The 17,564-nt window shown below is 37.1% G+C and overlaps 1 protein-coding gene and 1 long non-coding RNA gene across 7 annotated transcripts in view; one reads left to right on the top strand and one right to left on the bottom strand.

The window, feature by feature from the left end:
• Window positions 1-208: 208 nt before the first annotated feature.
• LOC110598510 (uncharacterized) lies at window positions 209-16,416 on the bottom strand. 5 transcript variants are annotated; one of them, XR_013424107.1, is made up of 4 exons: window positions 15,846-16,117; window positions 14,708-14,966; window positions 13,262-13,398; window positions 209-10,640 (listed from the first exon to the last, which is right to left on the bottom strand). It is a non-coding gene; the product is annotated as an uncharacterized LOC110598510 (long non-coding RNA). The 5 variants fall into 5 exon arrangements; XR_013424106.1 differs by lacking the exon at window positions 209-10,640 and adding an exon at window positions 11,337-12,440; XR_002484356.3 differs by lacking the exons at window positions 209-10,640; window positions 15,846-16,117 and adding an exon at window positions 16,280-16,416 and having other exon boundaries at window positions 13,168-13,398.
• Grb14 (growth factor receptor bound protein 14) overlaps window positions 16,387-17,564 on the top strand; it is a 113,260-nt gene continuing 112,082 nt past the window's right edge. For both annotated transcript variants that reach the window (XM_040294396.2, XM_005315729.5), the window contains exon 1: window positions 16,387-16,577. In XM_040294396.2, coding sequence (XP_040150330.1) covers window positions 16,387-16,577 — 191 coding nt within the window. The remainder of the gene's footprint in view (window positions 16,578-17,564) is intronic.

Here is a 17,564-nt window from a genome sequence, read left to right as displayed (position 1 = left end):
CCATTCATTGTCAGAAAAAAGTCACCCTCTCATTAAGGATCATTTTTCTCATTCCTCCAAACCAAATTATTTAGGTTTAAAAATAGCATAAGGACATTATAAAAAAATAAATGCTAAAAAATCTCAGTTTGAGGTTTCAGCTGCTATTCTTAACATACCTTCAGAGGGTTTTGACTGTCATTACTACAAATAGAAGAGTTCCAGGAAGGAATTATTCAACAAAAAGTATTTTATTTTCTCTACAAATTGAGACACAGGGATAAAGATGAGAGTAAATATAATTTCAAGTTTTTGACTTTTACAAATCCAAATGCTTCTGCCTATCATTTAATATCTTTTCTAAAATTTTGTTATTTTGCTTCTTTGATGCATTATAATTATACACACACACACACACACATTACAACAGGGTTCATTATGCCATATTTGTACTTGCACATAATTTTCTCAATCTCATTCCCCAGTACCTCCCCTTTCCCACTCTTGCTCCCTCCCCCAATCTGCTTGCTCTGCTCTACCATCTCCCTTCTATTAGTGTTTTAATTAGTGCATTATAATAGTGTGTGTGTGTGTGTGTGTGTGTGTGTGTGTGTGAATGATTCATTGTGGTATATTCATACATGAACATAGCACAGTTTGGTAGACTGTCAACTTTCTCCCTACCATTGCTATTCGGCAAACCCACCAGAGTCCTAAAAGCAATGTGTATACATCATCAAGAACTGGAACCACCAAAATAAACTTTCATCTTTAAAAGCTGGTTGTCTGAGGTATTAGTGACAGTAACAGTGAGATGACTAACACACTCAGGTACAGTACTTTAACACAACACAAACAAAAATAAATATCTCTTGGTCAATGAGTTTGTTGGTGCATGTGAAGATTAAAGTCAATTGAATGTGAGAAAGAGGGTAGAAAAATGAAGAGCTTTTAGTCAAAAGAGCTAGCAACTGAATTTAAAATAAGTCTATGGGGTTATGTGAACTTAGAAATCATCTTCCTTTTTTTTTTTTAAGCTGAGCATTACTAATTAGTGACCATAATAGAGTAGGCTTACCACAACAGTCTCATAGAGATTTAATGTATGCTTGTGGGTGGGACTGCAAATTGGTGCAGTCAATATGGAAAGCATTATGGAGATTCCTTGGAAATCTGGGAATGGAACCACCATTTGACCTAGCAATCCCTCTCCTCAAACTATATCCAAAAGACTTAAAAACAGTATACTACAGGGACACAGCCACATCAATGTTGTAGCAGCACAATTCACAATAGCTAAACTGTGGAGCCGTTCAGTGGATGAATGGATAAAAAAAATGGATAAAAAAAATATATGGCATATATATACCCAATGGAATTTTACTCAGCAATAAAACAGAAAAAAATCATGGCATTTGCAGGTAAATGGATGGTATTAGAGAAGATAATGCTAAGTGAAATTAGCCAATCCCCTCAAAATCAAATGCCAAATGTGTTCTCTGATATAAGGAGGCTGACTTATAGTGGGGTAGGGAGAGGAAACATGGGAGGAATAGATGAATTCTTGATAGGGAAGAGGGGAGGGAGGGAAAGGGAAAAGGTAGGGGATTAACAAAAATGGTGGAATGTGATAGGCATCATTATCCAAAGTACATGCATGAAAACACGAATTGGGTGTCAACCTACTTTATATACAAACAGATATGAAAAATTGTGGTATATATGTGTAATAAGAATTATAATGCAAAAAAACAAGTACATGTATAAAGACATGAATTGGCATGAACATACTTTATACAAAGATGAAAAATTATGCTATATATGTGTAATAATATATAATACATTCTGCTGTCATGTATTTAAAAAAATAAAATCAATAAAAAATAAATAATAAAAAGAGAATTAATGTATGCATTGAAGCAGTTAAACATTTTTTTGAGAGATAGACCCTATAAATGACATTATTCATAATTTAAATATTAAATATTCTGTGTTATCACCTGTACTTTGGGAAAGCAGATACACGATCAGTAGATGCAATGCATGTATTAAGTCACTTTACCCATATTGTTACCCACGTTTAAGGTGTAGCACAAAGAGGTTTTAGGTAACAATGGAGTTTCTATTAGTTAATAATATTGTAGAACATACTCATGTGAAGTGCATTAGTACAAATAAATAAAAATAAAAACATTTAGGTAGCTGCCTAGTTGTACAACATATCATATCCTGTTAAGACTGTATTTTCTAATATATTATCTAACATATATCTAACATAGATTTTATGTTTCTAAAAACGAAAAGTGAAAGGTAATAGAGTAAATTCAGAGCCATGAACTGAGTTGCTTGAATGGAAGTAAAAGAAAGAGAATTTGGGAGGGAGCTGTGCCATTGAACTTGACTTATTTATTCAATAAGTATATCTTGAATACAAGGCATGTTCTAGACACTAAGGAACTACAAGTTAACCAGTCAGACTTGGACTCTGCAGGAGGAATACATGCTCCATGTGAGAACAAAGACCATAAAAAGAATGAATAAATCACCAAGATGGCTTCAAGCAATGGTAAATACTGTGAAGAATCTAAAACAGGATGCTGTGACACTGCAGCAAGGGAAGGGTTGTTAAAGAAGGATCTCTGAGGCAGTGACATGTAATGACTCTCAGCTTTACCCTCCTGTGGGGAAAGAGTGTCCCAGCAAAGGTCTCCCAACTGGAGTGCACTGAGCATGGTTTTGTTGAGGCATATTAGGAAGACAGCACAATACAAGAGAGTAGCCATGGCTGGAGAGGATGGTGCGGACCTAACTTGTAGGCCCCACAAGAAGGTTTTTTTAATTTTTTTTTTTTTATTTTTTAGTTGTAGTTGGACATGATACCTTTCTTTTATTTATTTATTTTTATGTAGTGCTGAGGATCAAACCCAAGGCCTTATACATGCTAAGTAAGCGCTCTAACACTGAGCCCCAGCCCCAGCCCCAGGAAGTTTGGTTTTTAATTTTATTAATGGTCTATTAATGGTTACACCCTCACTGTCTTATTTTATTGATTCTAGTAGTATCTGTGTCCATTCTGCATTTGCTGTGCACCTGTTACCAGCTGCTAGTTTCCAATCCATATTCTCTCTTTCCTCTTGTCCTGGCTGCTCTTCTGAAGAATCCGCCATCTTTCAAATAGGAAGACTCTATTTTTGAAGGATTAGAGAAAATATACTCTCTGGCTCATTAGCCATTTCTCAGAAAGTATTCCTGGTCCTCACACGTGGCTCTTTTGCAACAAATAGTGTACTAGTTATGAAACTGAAATCTAAATATGAGGCTGGGTAGAGCGATGTGCCTTTTAGAAGCTTTATGTAATCTCTTATGGCGCTGGTGCCAGAGCCAGTTTATCCATATGGCATAGCAGGCACTGTATCTAAGGCCCACAACACTTTTAGGGGTTCATAAAAATGTTTAAATTTCTTTTAAAATCAGAAAGAAACCATGAACTTTTATACTGAATAAAACAATTAATATTAATATGGTTACTTTATAACAATATAGTCATAAAATGTAATTTTAAATACATACGTTCCTTACCATCAGCTTGTGTCCTGATAAGTATATCATAAGGTAGAAATAGTGTAAATCCAAATTGCATTAAATACACTTAACATAATGAACATCATAGCAATGTGCACACTGTATAGAGTACCGGTTGTTAGTTGACCGGGAGCTGCAGCTCACTGCCCCTGCTCAACCTTGTAGGGGAGGATCTTACCACATACTGTTAGCCCAGGAAGAGATCAAAACTCAAAATTTGATGTATGGGTTTTACTAAATGTGATTATCCCTTTCACACATTCTATAAAACCAAATCATCCAGAGTGAGGGACCATCTATGTTAGAAAAATAAATGAGCACCTAATAGCTGAGATAAAGTCAGTTAATTCACTTACTTCATTTTCAATTCAGTGTTTGCTGTAAATTCGGGTGCTAATAAATCAATACACATATTTTGCAAGTCTGAAACTTGGCTTAGAAGATTACTCTTCAATGATTTACAATAACAATTCACTATATCATTTACTTAGATTTAGCCACCTTATTGTTTTATTTATGATGAAAGGAAAAGTATGGGAAAATAAGCTGAGTTTGAAGTAGTATTGTAAAAACCCAGGTTTTAAAAGTCAATGGTCACAAAAAATTCTATCCTGCTCATCATATTTGCCTTGGCTTAATCCCTATTTACCAACTTCCTTCCTTCTGGCTATTTTCATCGTCTTCTATCATTAAACTAAGACAGTAGTTCTCAGTCTTGAAAGGAGCAGAAATAACCCCTTGAGGGAAGTAATAACTACCTACTTTTCCGACCACACCTTTTCTGTCTACTTTGAGGCTTCTTCTTTCTCCTTCTGCCCCCTAAATGTTCCTGCCTGTGCCCTCTGTTCAAGCCTTTATTTTTTTTTTTTTGTACCTTTGCCTCTGATAATCTCATTTGCTCCAGGATTTCAATTATTGCCTCTCTCCAGAAGGCTCCCCAAAAGGTGACCATATGTGAGACATTTCAATCTACAGGCTCACATTCTGACTGCCTGCTGCTCGTCTACATTTGGATGTCCTACAAGCAATGCAAACGTAACACACTTAAAACTTGAACTTCCTGCATTATCAGTGTAACTTCTCCAGTTCTGTTTGTTAATGCTTCATTTCTGAAGCTCAGGGTTTCCTTGAATCCTCCCTCTTTCTCCATTGCTGCTGCAGTTGCACCCTCACTATCACCACATGCACTATTTTAAGGACTTCTTAACTGATCTCTTTACTTCCAATTGAGGAACTTTCCTTTTAAACACAAGCTTGTATAGAGATAGCATATGGACTATCAGGCCCAGAAGCCCTGGAATGATCTCCTTCTGCTATTTTCCTTAGGAATTTGTAGGGCAGACTTTCAAAATATACCTATTGTTCTTAAAGGGAGAGATGGACATGCTTTCCACAGATCTCTGCACAAAGAGTTACGGGGAAGCTGGGGTTGTTGCGAGAGGAAGAGAAAACTCTGAAATAAATTGAGTAGGAATTATGCACCCTCATTTGGCAAAGGGAAGTCAGTGGATATGAGAGAATGAACTCAACTGAGTATCTGCCATTAGACAAAAGAACCAGTTCAGAGTCAAAGACTAGATTATAGTGTCAAGCCAAAAGAAAGGTCATTATTCCACATCTATTTTTAAGCTGTGGATTACATTCCTATAAAATTATGTGTTTGTTAATATGTAATCTAAATTTCTTGTTAGGCTGAAGCAAGGCTTACCATTAGCATGCTATGCCTTGTAGATACTATACTCTGAATTGATGCTTAATACAGTAACGAAGTATCCAATTTTTTCCCTAAACAGAGATCATATATAATGTTTTGATGTCATCTGCATTCCTTATAAGGAATGGAAGAGGGCATGTGAAGGGCAGGCTTCAGATGGCATTTAACTTCACTAGAACTAGGTTGGAACCAGAGGGGAGGCTGAAATTTTATTTCTATCTTGCTCTTAATCAAGTGTTCAATAAAAAAAGAAAGAAATCTTCAAGACATATTGACTGGACACATGTGGAAGAGAAAGTACAGAAGCAAAATACCTTTAATAAAATCACATTTCTCTGGCTTTGTCTACACTCACTCTCCAGGCCTTTTAGAACCTCAAAAATTTTTTGAGTATGTAGTAATCCTAAGTTCTTAACTGTGCTTAGTACATGTCTACTTGCCCATCACTAGGTTCATTCTAAAACTTTCACAAACACAGCAAGATATCAATAAAAATAGCAGAAATAATGAAAATACACAGAAGGAAGTCAAGACCAATGTCGTGGACAAGGAAAGGAAAATAAACTAAAGCCAAGGGTTATTCACCTACAGAATGCAAGACTTACACTTGGTATAAATGGGGTACCATAATGACTGAATTTTATTATGTTAGTGTTCCATATTTGCAGGTATATTCTGTTTTCATTGCAAAATCCAAATTCTTCAGAACATGAGGCCAAAGAAGAGTTTGTAGGGAAGAAGGAATACACTAGTATTTCTTTAGGTATATTGTCCTAACAATGTCATGATCCTGACTTAAAAACCATTGCCTGAGATTTCCGATTTCTGTAGAACATTCCTTTAGGGGTATTCATTTATGTTTTTATCTTGCCACTATCCAAATCTTTCTGTTTTTGCTTCTTTCTTCTTTTAAAATCTAATCCTGATGCTCCATTAAGACATTCACTTAAAGGTTAGTCCTTGGATTTATGTTTAAAATACAAGATACTAATTTGTTTATATTCATCTTTCAAAAAAAAATCAGTGAGAAAAGAACTACACCCAGGCAATGAAAGTAATAAAAGTTGAGATATGAAATAGCTATATTTCACACTTTCATATTAAAAGCTGCTAGCAGGATCACTGAGAGCCATCTGGAGTTCTGAGGTCCAAAAGTATGCATTGTTTTAATCTAATAAAAGCAGGCATGCACAGGTGTGCTGAGAAACACTCACTAAAAGTTGTGTTTCTAGGGCTGGGGAGTAAAAGCTCATTCCCTGGAGTACCATTGTAGTTTTCTTTTCCACCAAAAAAAAAAAAAAAAAAAAAAAATCTTCTGCTGAATGTAGCTCATAAAAGTGTCAGACTGACAGCTTTAGAGTCTCAAATTTCTTCTTCACATGAAACAAGGGCAGTGCAGGCAAGAAAATTATAAATTTCTGAAACATCCTTGGTATTACTGAAAAGGTGCTTAATTAGGGCATGATGGGAATTAATAAGTATGCTAAAATTTTTTACAAGAATCAGGTTCTAGTACAACTGAAGTCTATTAGGATAGGATTTAATGAATTCATAAAAAGCACAGGTAGCTTTTCCTATAACTCAATTATTGCTCCTAGAGATTTCATTTTTATTTAGGCTAAAATATTATTTAAAATGGCCATTGGGAAGGGGACCACTTAATGTATAAAATAACTAATGAAATTGCCAATAGATTGTGCTCCATTTACATAAGGGCTTGACCAGTTGACCACAGCAAGTAGTTAAGTCTTTGGAGGACTAAGAGCTTTGGTTCATCTTCTGAAGAGGCAACTCCAGATGTCTAGTGCTTCTGTGAAACAGGCAGATGCAAATACAATCGTTTCTAGTGGGAGCTGGCATTAGACTATTTCTAAAAATTATGTGGCATATTATCAGGCAAAGACTAATGATAAATAAGTAAATAAACAAATAAAAAAAATCAAGGGCTGAAAGAGGCAACATGACATAAATAAAATCCAGTGTAAATAGCAGACAACAGAAAAAAGACAGTGTTTCAGAGGCTCGAAACACTGGAGTTATTAGTAATATTCCAACTAATACTATATTATACTCAAGGGGATAAAAGACCAAATTGATAGGTTTGGCAGTTCTTTAGAAACTAAAAATAGAATAACCCAAATTATGTACCAATAAGTTTATTAACAACTTGGACTCAGGTGAAGAAAGTAAGTCAAGAAAACACCTAGAATAAAGCATGAAAAATAAGTTAGTAAAACATGAGAAAGGCTAAAAGACAAGGAAGGCACAGTGTAAAATCTAAGATATGTATAACTGGAAAAGAAAAATTTGGGAAAAGGAGAAAAAATAGGGAGAAGTATTTTTTAAAAAAAAGAGTTCATGCCTAAAAACCTTTGTTCAATGGACAAAAACATTAAGTCTCAGACTCAAAAGCACTTACAAAATTTAAAATTAAGTGAGAAGAAATCCTCATTAAATCCTTCACAGTAAAACTGTTAAAAAAAAAAAAAAGAAGACCTTAAGAATAATCTGGCAAGGGGACAATTTACTTTCAAAACAAAAGACAGTTAAACTGACATTTGATTGCTCAATATAAACAATAAAACCAGAAAAATGGAAGGATATATTACAAGTTTTGTTGAAAGAAAATAGCAGCAGACAATAATTGTATAGCCAACAAAGACATCATTTAAATATGAATGTGAGCAGAAAATTTGACATTTAACAAAATGCAGCACATTTTCATAATCAAAATATAAAGACATTCATGAAAGAGCAATGGCTAACATCATATTTAATGCTGAAAGATGGAATATTTTCCTCTTAAGAGCAGACAGAAGCAATAGAATCTGTGTCATGGGTTAAATCAGGTATCTTCCAAAAGCTCATGTGAGACAGTGTAAGAAAGTTTAAAGGTAAAAATGACTGGGTTATGAGAGGCTTAATCTAGTTAGTGCATTAATCCTCTGATAGGAATTAATTGGGCAGTGACTGTATACAGGTAGGGTATACTGGAGGAGGTGGGTCATTGGGGTAGTGCCTTTGTCCATAAAGAGTGGAGCTCTCTCTCTCTCTCTCTGCTTCTTGGTGGCCATGTCCTGACCTGCTTTCCTCTGCCACACTATTCCACCATGATGTTCTGCCTCTCCTTGAGCCCAAAGGAGTGGAGCTGGTCTTATATGGACTGAGACCTCTGAAACTGTGAATCTCAAATTAAACTTTTCCTCCCCAAATTGTTCTTGTCATGTTTTTTGATCACAGCATAAAAAAGCTAACTAAAACAATCTGTATTGACCATTTCCATTGAACATCACACTGGAAGTTCTAACCAGGGCTATTAGAACAATAAATAAATAAGTTTCATTCAGAGTGGAAATGAAGAACTAAAATTGTAATCCTAGTGACTTGGGTGGCTGGGGCAGGACAAATTCATGGCCAGAGAGGGCAATTTAGACAGCAATCTGTCTCAAAATAAAAAATAAAAAAGGATTGAGAATGTTATTTATTGGTAGAGAACCCCTGAGTTAATCCTCACCACCACAAACAAACAAACAACAAATAAAAAAACAAAAATTGTTTGTTTGTAGATGACATGATCTTGTATTTAGAAAACCCTACGGAAGCACTAAGCAATAGCAAAAAACTGTTAAAACTAATAAATGAGTTTGGCAAGGTTGTAGGATACAAAATCAATATAAAAAATCAATTTTATTTCTATGAGCTAGAAATTAATAATCTTAAACTGAAAGCAAATTTCATTTATCATTACATCAAAACCCCCCAAATACCGAAAAATAAGTTTTAAAAAATAGTACAATATTTATCATTTGAAGACTACAAAACATTGTTGAAAGCATCTAAGAAGACCTACCAAAAGGAAAGATACCCTGTGTTCAAGAACTTGAAGACTTAATTAATATTATTAAGAGGAAAATACTCTAGGATTTGAAACACAGATAAAGGAATCCTTATCAAAATCCCAGCTGACTCCTTTGCATTAACTGACCAGCAGATCTGAAAAATTGATGAGGAATTCAAGGGACCCAGAATAGCTTAAATAATCTTTAAAAAAATATATAAATTGGAGGACTCACAATTCCTAACTTCAAAATTTACTACAAATCTATAAAAATAAAAATAATGTGGAATGGAAAAAGAATAAAGACTGACATGTTTCAGAGTTGAGAGTAAAGAAATAAAACTTTGTATTTATAGTGAATTGATTTTTGACAAGGGCCTGAAGAAATTGAAAGAGAAAAATAATGTCTTCAATAAATGATGCTGGGACCACTAGGTGAACATATTCAAAATAATGTAGTTGGACTCTTCCTTCATGTCTTGTAATATATAAATATTAACCCAAAAGACAAGGGCTAAAACTATAAAACTCTTAACAAAAAAACACAGGAGTAAATCTTTGTGACCTTGGCGTAGGAAACATCTTCTTATATAGGACACAAAATTACATTAAAAGAAAAAAATTTCATGAAAATTACAACTTTTATGATTCAAAGATATTATCAAGGACGTGAAAAGACAACTTCAAAAGTGGGTGAAAATATTTTCAAATCAGAAATCTGTTCAGGAATTTGTATCTAGAATATATTAAGTATAATTAAAGACATTATTAAAAAGAAATGACTTAATTAAAAATGGGCAAGGGATCTGAGTGGACATTTCTCCAAAGAAAATAAACAAATATCCAAAAGGCACATGAAAAGATGCTCAACTTATTAGCCATCTGGGAACTGCAAATCAAAATAATAGCAGGAGATAGGTATGTGGTTTTGTGCTTATAGTCCCAGATACTTGGTACTTGAGACAGGAGCATTGAGGGTATAAGGCCAGCCTTGGCAACATAGGGAGATCCCATCACAAAAGTAAACAAATGAAAAACACAATGGAATACCTCTTTGGACCGACTGGAATGGTTTATAACTATTGGTCAAAGAGACCAATGATAATGTTAGGATGTGGAGAAATTGAAATCCTCATACATTGGTGGTGGGAAATTAAAGTGGTGCTGACACTTTGGAAAACATTCTGGCAGTTCTTCAAAGGATTAAACACAGAGTTACCACATGACCCTGAAATGAAAAATGAAAACATATGTCCACACAAAAATTGGTACACAAATGTTCCTTGTGGCATTATTCACAACAGCCAAAGAGTGAAAACAATCCAAATGTCCATCAACTGGTGAATGGATTAAAAAGTTTATATATGTGCAATAAAACATTATTCTGCAATCACTCATAGCACTGACAGTAACCCCATATTAGCCTTGGTACAGTTCCCTGCACCTCAATTCTGTAGGGTTGCACGAAGAGGATTAGACCACACCTTTTTGTGCTGTGGATGCGTTGCAGGAGAGGAAACATGTAACCTGGAAAGGAGGAGGAAAAGAGAACAAATGTCCTAACTCCATATTCTTCCCACTCTTCAGTTTCTTGCTGGTCCATTCCATTTAACAAACCAAACCACAAGTCAGAAAGTAAGGGAGTGCTTGCTGTTACCCATAAAGGATATCTTTCTGGGGCTCAAGGTAAGGTAGAGAGGGATGGGAAAGAAATTGATGAAACAACTGGACGATTCAAGGGAGAGAAATGGAGTAATATGATAATCCAATATAAGAATATAAGAAATAAGGGGAACAGGAACAAAGCACTAGTTGGATCAGGAGATAGCACTTAATGACAGAGCATTTTTAACTGAAAATGTTTAAGAGCCTTCATTAAAAGCAATGATTATAATTGGATACAAAACAAATAAACAAATAGCCTTTATCAGATGTCACTTACAAGAGACAAGTTTCTCTAAAACAGAGATATAAAAATATCAATAGTGAAAAGTATGGGTAAAGACGTACATAAAACACCAGCCAAACTGTATTAATATAAGGTAAATACTCAAAGGAAAAACAGTAGAGATGAAGGAGGATACCTCAAAATATTAAATGTCTTAACTTGCCAAGATGACTTAATAATTGTAAATAAGAAAAATAACATACTAAAATTTATCCCCCCCAATATAACCTCAAAATCCAAAATGAGCAAAAGTAAATAAATAATAATAAATAAAATAAATAGTAAGAAATTTTAATATGACATCTCTCAGAAAATAATAGAACAAAAAATCAGTACGAAAGTAGAGAATATAAACAGCATAGCGAACTGCATGGTACTGGCATAAAACGAGACACAGAGACCAATGGTACAGAATCGAAGACACAGAGACAAACCCACACAAATACAGTTATCCGATCCTTAACAAAGGTGCCCAAAACACTTATTGGAGAAAAGACAGGCTTTGTAACAAATGGTTCTGGAAAAACTGGTTATCCATAGGTAGAAGAATGAAACTAGACTCTTATTTCTAACCATGCACAAAAATCAATTCAAAATGAATCAAAAACCTAGGAATTAGACCAGAAATTATGCAAAGTGTAGAAGAAAATATAGGGTCAACAGTCTAGCATACAGGCACAGACAATGACTTTCTCAGTAGGACCTCTAAAGCTCAGGGAAATAATGCAAAGAGCTAATAAATGGGATGGCATCAAATCAAAAAACTTATGCCCAGCAAAGAAAACAATTAAGAATGTGAAAAGAGGCCAGGTGTGGTGAAGCATGCCTATAATCCCAGGGGCTTGGGAGGGTGAGGCAGGAGGATTGCAAGTTTGAATCCAGTCTCAGTAACTAAATGAGGCCCTAAGCAACTTACTGAAACCCTGTGTCAAAATTAAAAAAAAAATAAAAATAAAAATAAAAATAAACGAATAAATAAATAAATAAAAACGAATGTGATGAGAGAAACTACAGAATGGGAGAAACACAAATAAACCAACTAATAAATGGGCAAATGGATTAAACTGACCAAATTGAACTCTACACAACAATAAATCAAACAACTGTAGAAACTCCTTTTTAGTATATGCAAAATATAAAAAGTTACCATAGCCAGGCCATAAAGCAACTTTCAACAAATTTTAAGGGACAGACCAAAATCATTTAGAGTGTATTTTGTAATAAAAGGTAATTACATTTTACATTAAAAAAGAACAAAACAAAAAATGACAGCTGGAACAATCTCCATCATAATGGTAACAATACAATATTTTGAACAAATAATAATGAAATATATTAAAACTTGAAGGACAATATTCATACTGGAGAATTAAGAATTCCTGTAAAAAATTAGAAAAAAATAGTAAATAAACTAAAGAAAGTAGAAAGAGAAATAGAAAAGATAAGAATAGAAATTAACAAAACAGAACACAAGTGGAAAAGCTTAAAAATTAATAAATTCTGCCAAATACAATAAAGAAAAAAAGAGAAAGTATAGATAGATATCCAATGTTAGTAATAAGGAAGAGAGAAGCACAATAAGTACTTCAGATATTAGAGTTAAAGGGAAAATACAAATAATTTTCGGCTAAAACCTTTAAAAATTTAGATGTAGATAAATTCCTAGACAATGCCACTTGTTAAAATTGACAGTAGAAAACTAAGAATGGAGAATAGTTCTGTAGCTATTAAAAACATTGAGTTAAAACTTTCCCCAGATAAAATTACAAAGCCAGATGACTTTACAAACACACTTGATCAACTGTTAAGGAAGGAATACTAACATCCTTAAATAGAATTTTCAAGAAAATAAAAGAGGGAAACTTCCTCATTTCTCAGGAGGCCACTATATTCTATATGAACATTTCATAAGAATGTTATAAGAAAGGAAAACAATAGGCCTGGAAATAGCTCCAATCTTTATCTGTCATAGAATAAATAAATATATTGTGGTATTCATATAGTGTCAAAGAAAAAAAAGGAGTATCACTACTTGCAAAAGCATGTGAAATATCGAAAATACGGTGGTAAGGGAACCACATCAAACATAAAGGATCAGGAGTAGGATTACATTTGTTCAAAGGTCAAAACTATAAAACCAAATTTATTGTGTTTAGCGAAGAATAACTTAAACCATAAATTAAAAGAAGGGTTTGAATACTTTGGAAGTAAGGCTTGGCAGGAGGGGCAAGTGAGGAAGGCGATCTGGAGAGCTGATGATGATCAGCTGATGATGACCTTGTGAGAAGTTGTCCTGGGTTTTCCTTTGTGAACTTCTCTGTATATGGGCCATCTTTCCTAAAGAGAGGGAGAGAAAAAAGACACATTTTCCTTGAGGATTAGGATGGTTCCTGAGGAGGGGCAGGTCAAGGAGGTGGAAGGGGTAGAAAAGATTCCCCCATGGTAAAAAGGCCAAGAGACAAATTTGCTTCCTCTGCAGTTTTATAGGCTCAAGTCCAAAGGGGCAACAGCTACCCAGGGGAGTGGTACTGGTCTTTGGTACCAGCATATCTGCTTTATTTGCTAGTTATGGGGAGAAAAATCCACAATAATCTCTCATTAACTTTCATTTTATAGAAAGATGCCTGTTTAGGTCTGAAAACATTCTGTACCTTTTATACTGCCTAGTCCTTTATGTAGACTCATTTCATGTAAACCTCTCAGATATGAAAACTAGTTCCTTTGTTGTTGCTTAAAAAAATGTGAATGAGCTAATTCTCATAATTCTTTGTACAGCTCCTTAAGGTATTATTGAGAGTAAATTCAATATTTAATGCTGATCAACAATGCTCGGAGACCTGTTCTTTTCCTGTTCTTTTCCAGATTTTTACTAACTAGCAAAATGTGTAGAGTGGAGACACAATTGATATATCATTGTCACCAGTGAATACTCCACCTTGAGGGTAAGAAACTATGCTGGAAGTGGAGCGGGATATACTATTAGGAGATTGTATTTCCAGTAATTTCAAATATGTATGTGATTTTTACATATTCTTTTCTCCAACAACAGTAATGAACAAACAAACAAAAATAGAACCTGGTGTGTGTGTGTGTGTATGTGTGTGTGTGTGTGTGTGTGTGTGTGTGTGAGAGAGAGAGAGAGAGAGAGAGAGAGGGAGAGAGAGAGAGAGAGAGAGAGAGAGAGAGAGAGAGAGAGAATGAACTTGTGATGGGGAGGGAACAAACTCTGGCCATTGATTAACTGCTGTTACAATACTCAAAACCTATCATTCTTAGACGAAATGGCCAAACAAGACTTTAGGTTAAAAGCAAGATAATGATAATGAATAAAGTTGGTTGCTTTCTCTGTTTCTTTAGTTCAGATTATTTGCAAATACACACCTCATTTTCATTGTGCTGGAAGAACCTCAATATATCTGAAGGGTTTTACATAAACTCATTTAAAATCCATATATAAAATCCACACTACAATTCAGAGAATTGTATATGAGGAAGGGTTCTGCCTGACACACATCACCAATAAGTGTTAGCTATCACCATGATAAAGTATTCATTTGATCCCTCAGCAGAGTCACCACTTGGTCTTGTTGGCCTTTCCATAAAGCATCCCAGAGAACACAACGGTCCATGGACCTACGGTACGTACCTCCTGCCTTTTTGTAGGCCTTAATTTTGATATTAGGAAAATGAAGACCTTGGATTCTTTAAATTATTTGACTGGAAGGTTTTGTCTTCATGAAGTACCATAGGTTTCCTCCATGAAGTTCAGGCCTATTGAGTGTCACCAGTGGTTGGGTTGGTGCCATGGACACGGAGGATGCATCAGGCTAGGGAAAGGGGCTCTGGCTTCTTCAGGAGACAGTGTTTACTTTTCTCTGGGCAGAGTTTGTGGAAGTTAAGAAAACCTGGTGAAACAGATGCCAGGGACAGATGTTACCTAATTTGGTCAAAGAACAAAGTATGTAAAACATTTGGAAATCCTCAAGAGTGCATGGGGATGGGGACACCTGCATGAAGGGCTCTGCATCTCACAGGGTGAGCACAATGTATTCACTATTTCAATCAGTTTGGGTTTTGGCGAAGCAAGTTTCTGGATTGGAATCTTGACTGCACCACTATTAGCACTACTTCGTGCATGGTACTCCCAGGACATGATATGCTTGCACAAGGTGTTTGAACCTCATATTGCTTATGTGTAAAATGAGGTAAACATCTACGTAATGAACAATAAATGTCCTGGGATGGAATAGGGCAAGGCAGAATGGGTTTCATTAAATAAAAGCTGCTATCATTAAAAGAAAATTAAAGCCAGGCACAGTGACTTTGAATCGAAAGTTCCAGGCCAGCCTCAACACTTAGTGAGATCCTTAGCAACTTAGCCAACCCTGTCCCAAAATAAAATAAATACACAAAGAAATAAAAAGGACTGAGGATGTAGCTCTGTGGTAAAGCCCCCTTCCCCGCGGTTTGATTCTTAGTTCCCCAAAATAAAAAATGAATAAATAAAAAGAAAATTAATAATCTCATTCCAGACACGTTTACTCCTGCTTTGCTGAGAATTCTCAAACCTCAGTAGTTTCTTTTAAATGATAGCACCCTTGATCCCTCACTGCCCCTCCCCACCCTGCCCCCACCCTGGGCGGTGGAGTGCTGGAAAGAGACGGTAGAGAACTGGGCAAACCAGGTCCATGCCCCCTCCTGGCATGGTGGGGCCTGTCATGGCGGCCCATCACCTAAGCTGAGCAAAAAGCATGGAAGGGTCGAAGGGTCAGCGCTGTCCAGACCTCTGCCTCGCCGGCGGTCGCCAGGTCTAGTTTAGTGCCAGCAACAGCTCAGCTCTGTCCAGGTCTCCCAGCGGCGCTGGGCCCGCTCTGACCCCGGGCTCAGCCTTAGCTCAGGCGCCCACCTGGGGAGGCGGCGGTCAGGGCCTCGGGACTAGTAGCCAAGGCCCCGTAGCCGGCTGGGGACTGGCGCCAGCGCCACCGAGCGCACCGGGCCAAGCTCCGGGCGATCCCGACGCTCGCGTGCCCTCCCCGCCCCCTCCGCGCCTTGCTTCTCCTCGCTTCGCCCCGCCGCCCGCGGCCCCCACCCACCGGCCGCTCCTCCCCTCTCCCCACCCTCCTCCTCCGCCCCCTCCCCTCCCCCGCCGCCTCGCACACAGCTCGGCCGAGCGTCTGAACCTCTGGGGCCGCGAGCGCAGGCGGCGAGGCCACCGCACCTGCAGAACGCTCGAGCTGCGGAGCCGGCACCTCGCCTCTCACCGCCCGATCCCCTTTCCCCACTCGCTGGGTTGCCCATGACGCCCACGACTCCCTGTTGGCGACAATGACCACTTCCCTGCAAGATGGGCAGAACGCCGCGGGCAGGGCGGCTGCCCGGGACTCGCCGCTGGCCGCCCAGGTGTGTGGCGCTGCCCAGGGGAAGGGCGACGCCCACGACCTGGCGCCAGCCCCCTGGCTCCACGCGCGAGCGCTCCTGCCCCCTCCGGACGCGACCCGCGGTTGTGTTGTGGACAGGTAGGCAGCCCTCCGAGGGCGCGGGGGAGTGTCCTGGGTTGGCAGCCGGCAAGGGGGTGAGGAGGCGGTCCTAGGGGTGAGCCATGTGCCCAGAGCTGGGCCAAGTTTGTGAAAAAGTCTCTGAAGACAATTCCCTTTGAGCTTGCTTCTACCAGATCAGCAGGACATTGCGATCTTGCAGCGCCTTATTATAAATAGCATCACTGTTTCATTGAGAGCTCTCCGTGTTTCTCGCCTCTGTCCATTGGTGTGAACTAGGAGGCCAAACTCCAGATTGTCCACCCTCTGCTGCTGCTTAGTGACCCAACATTGTCTTCAAAATATACAATCCTTTTAATTTTATGTATTTTTAAAAATCAAAGCATTAATGACTTCACCTCCCACATAGAATCTTACAGCGACCCATGAGAGGCATAGCATGGATTGACATTTGAGCAGTCTTTACTGTTCAGCAGGAAAGAATAGAGGCTTTAAAAGGTTTCTCAATCTCCATTGCATCCAGCACAAAGTGTCTTTAGAGTTTGCACATACTTTTGGAAGGAAAAAAAAAAAGACTACAACGGCATGAAAATCTATGAATCTTTATTTTCATACATTTAAATGGTACTTTTTTCCCCCTTCAGGTTTTCAAAGTGCTCAGACATCAGTGAAGTTAAAATTACTCTCCAATGGACTTGTTATACTAACAAGTTCTATTAACTTATCCCTTTAAAAGTACTGCCTTTCTGTTTAGTATCTATAAGCATTTGAAAAATCAGCAGACTGTGTGTGGGCAACATTGTGAATGAAATTTTGAAGAGACATGAACTGCAGCTATAATTAATAAATCATAACTTCCAAAAGTGACTGGTAAAATATCAAAGAGATTAATTCACTAAATGTAATTTATATGCGTTGTCAATTTTATGTATGCTTAACAATGTCTAACTCCTTATGATAATTTTGCACTAATATTTATATAGTTCATAATGTTGCTTCAGGAAGATT

The sequence above is a fragment of the Ictidomys tridecemlineatus genome, chromosome 7 (genome assembly GCF_052094955.1).
Source record: "Ictidomys tridecemlineatus isolate mIctTri1 chromosome 7, mIctTri1.hap1, whole genome shotgun sequence".
NCBI classification, from domain to species: Eukaryota; Metazoa; Chordata; class Mammalia; order Rodentia; family Sciuridae; genus Ictidomys; species Ictidomys tridecemlineatus.
Note: the sequence above shows the minus strand (reverse complement) of the source record. Positions and strands in the feature narration are given on the sequence as shown.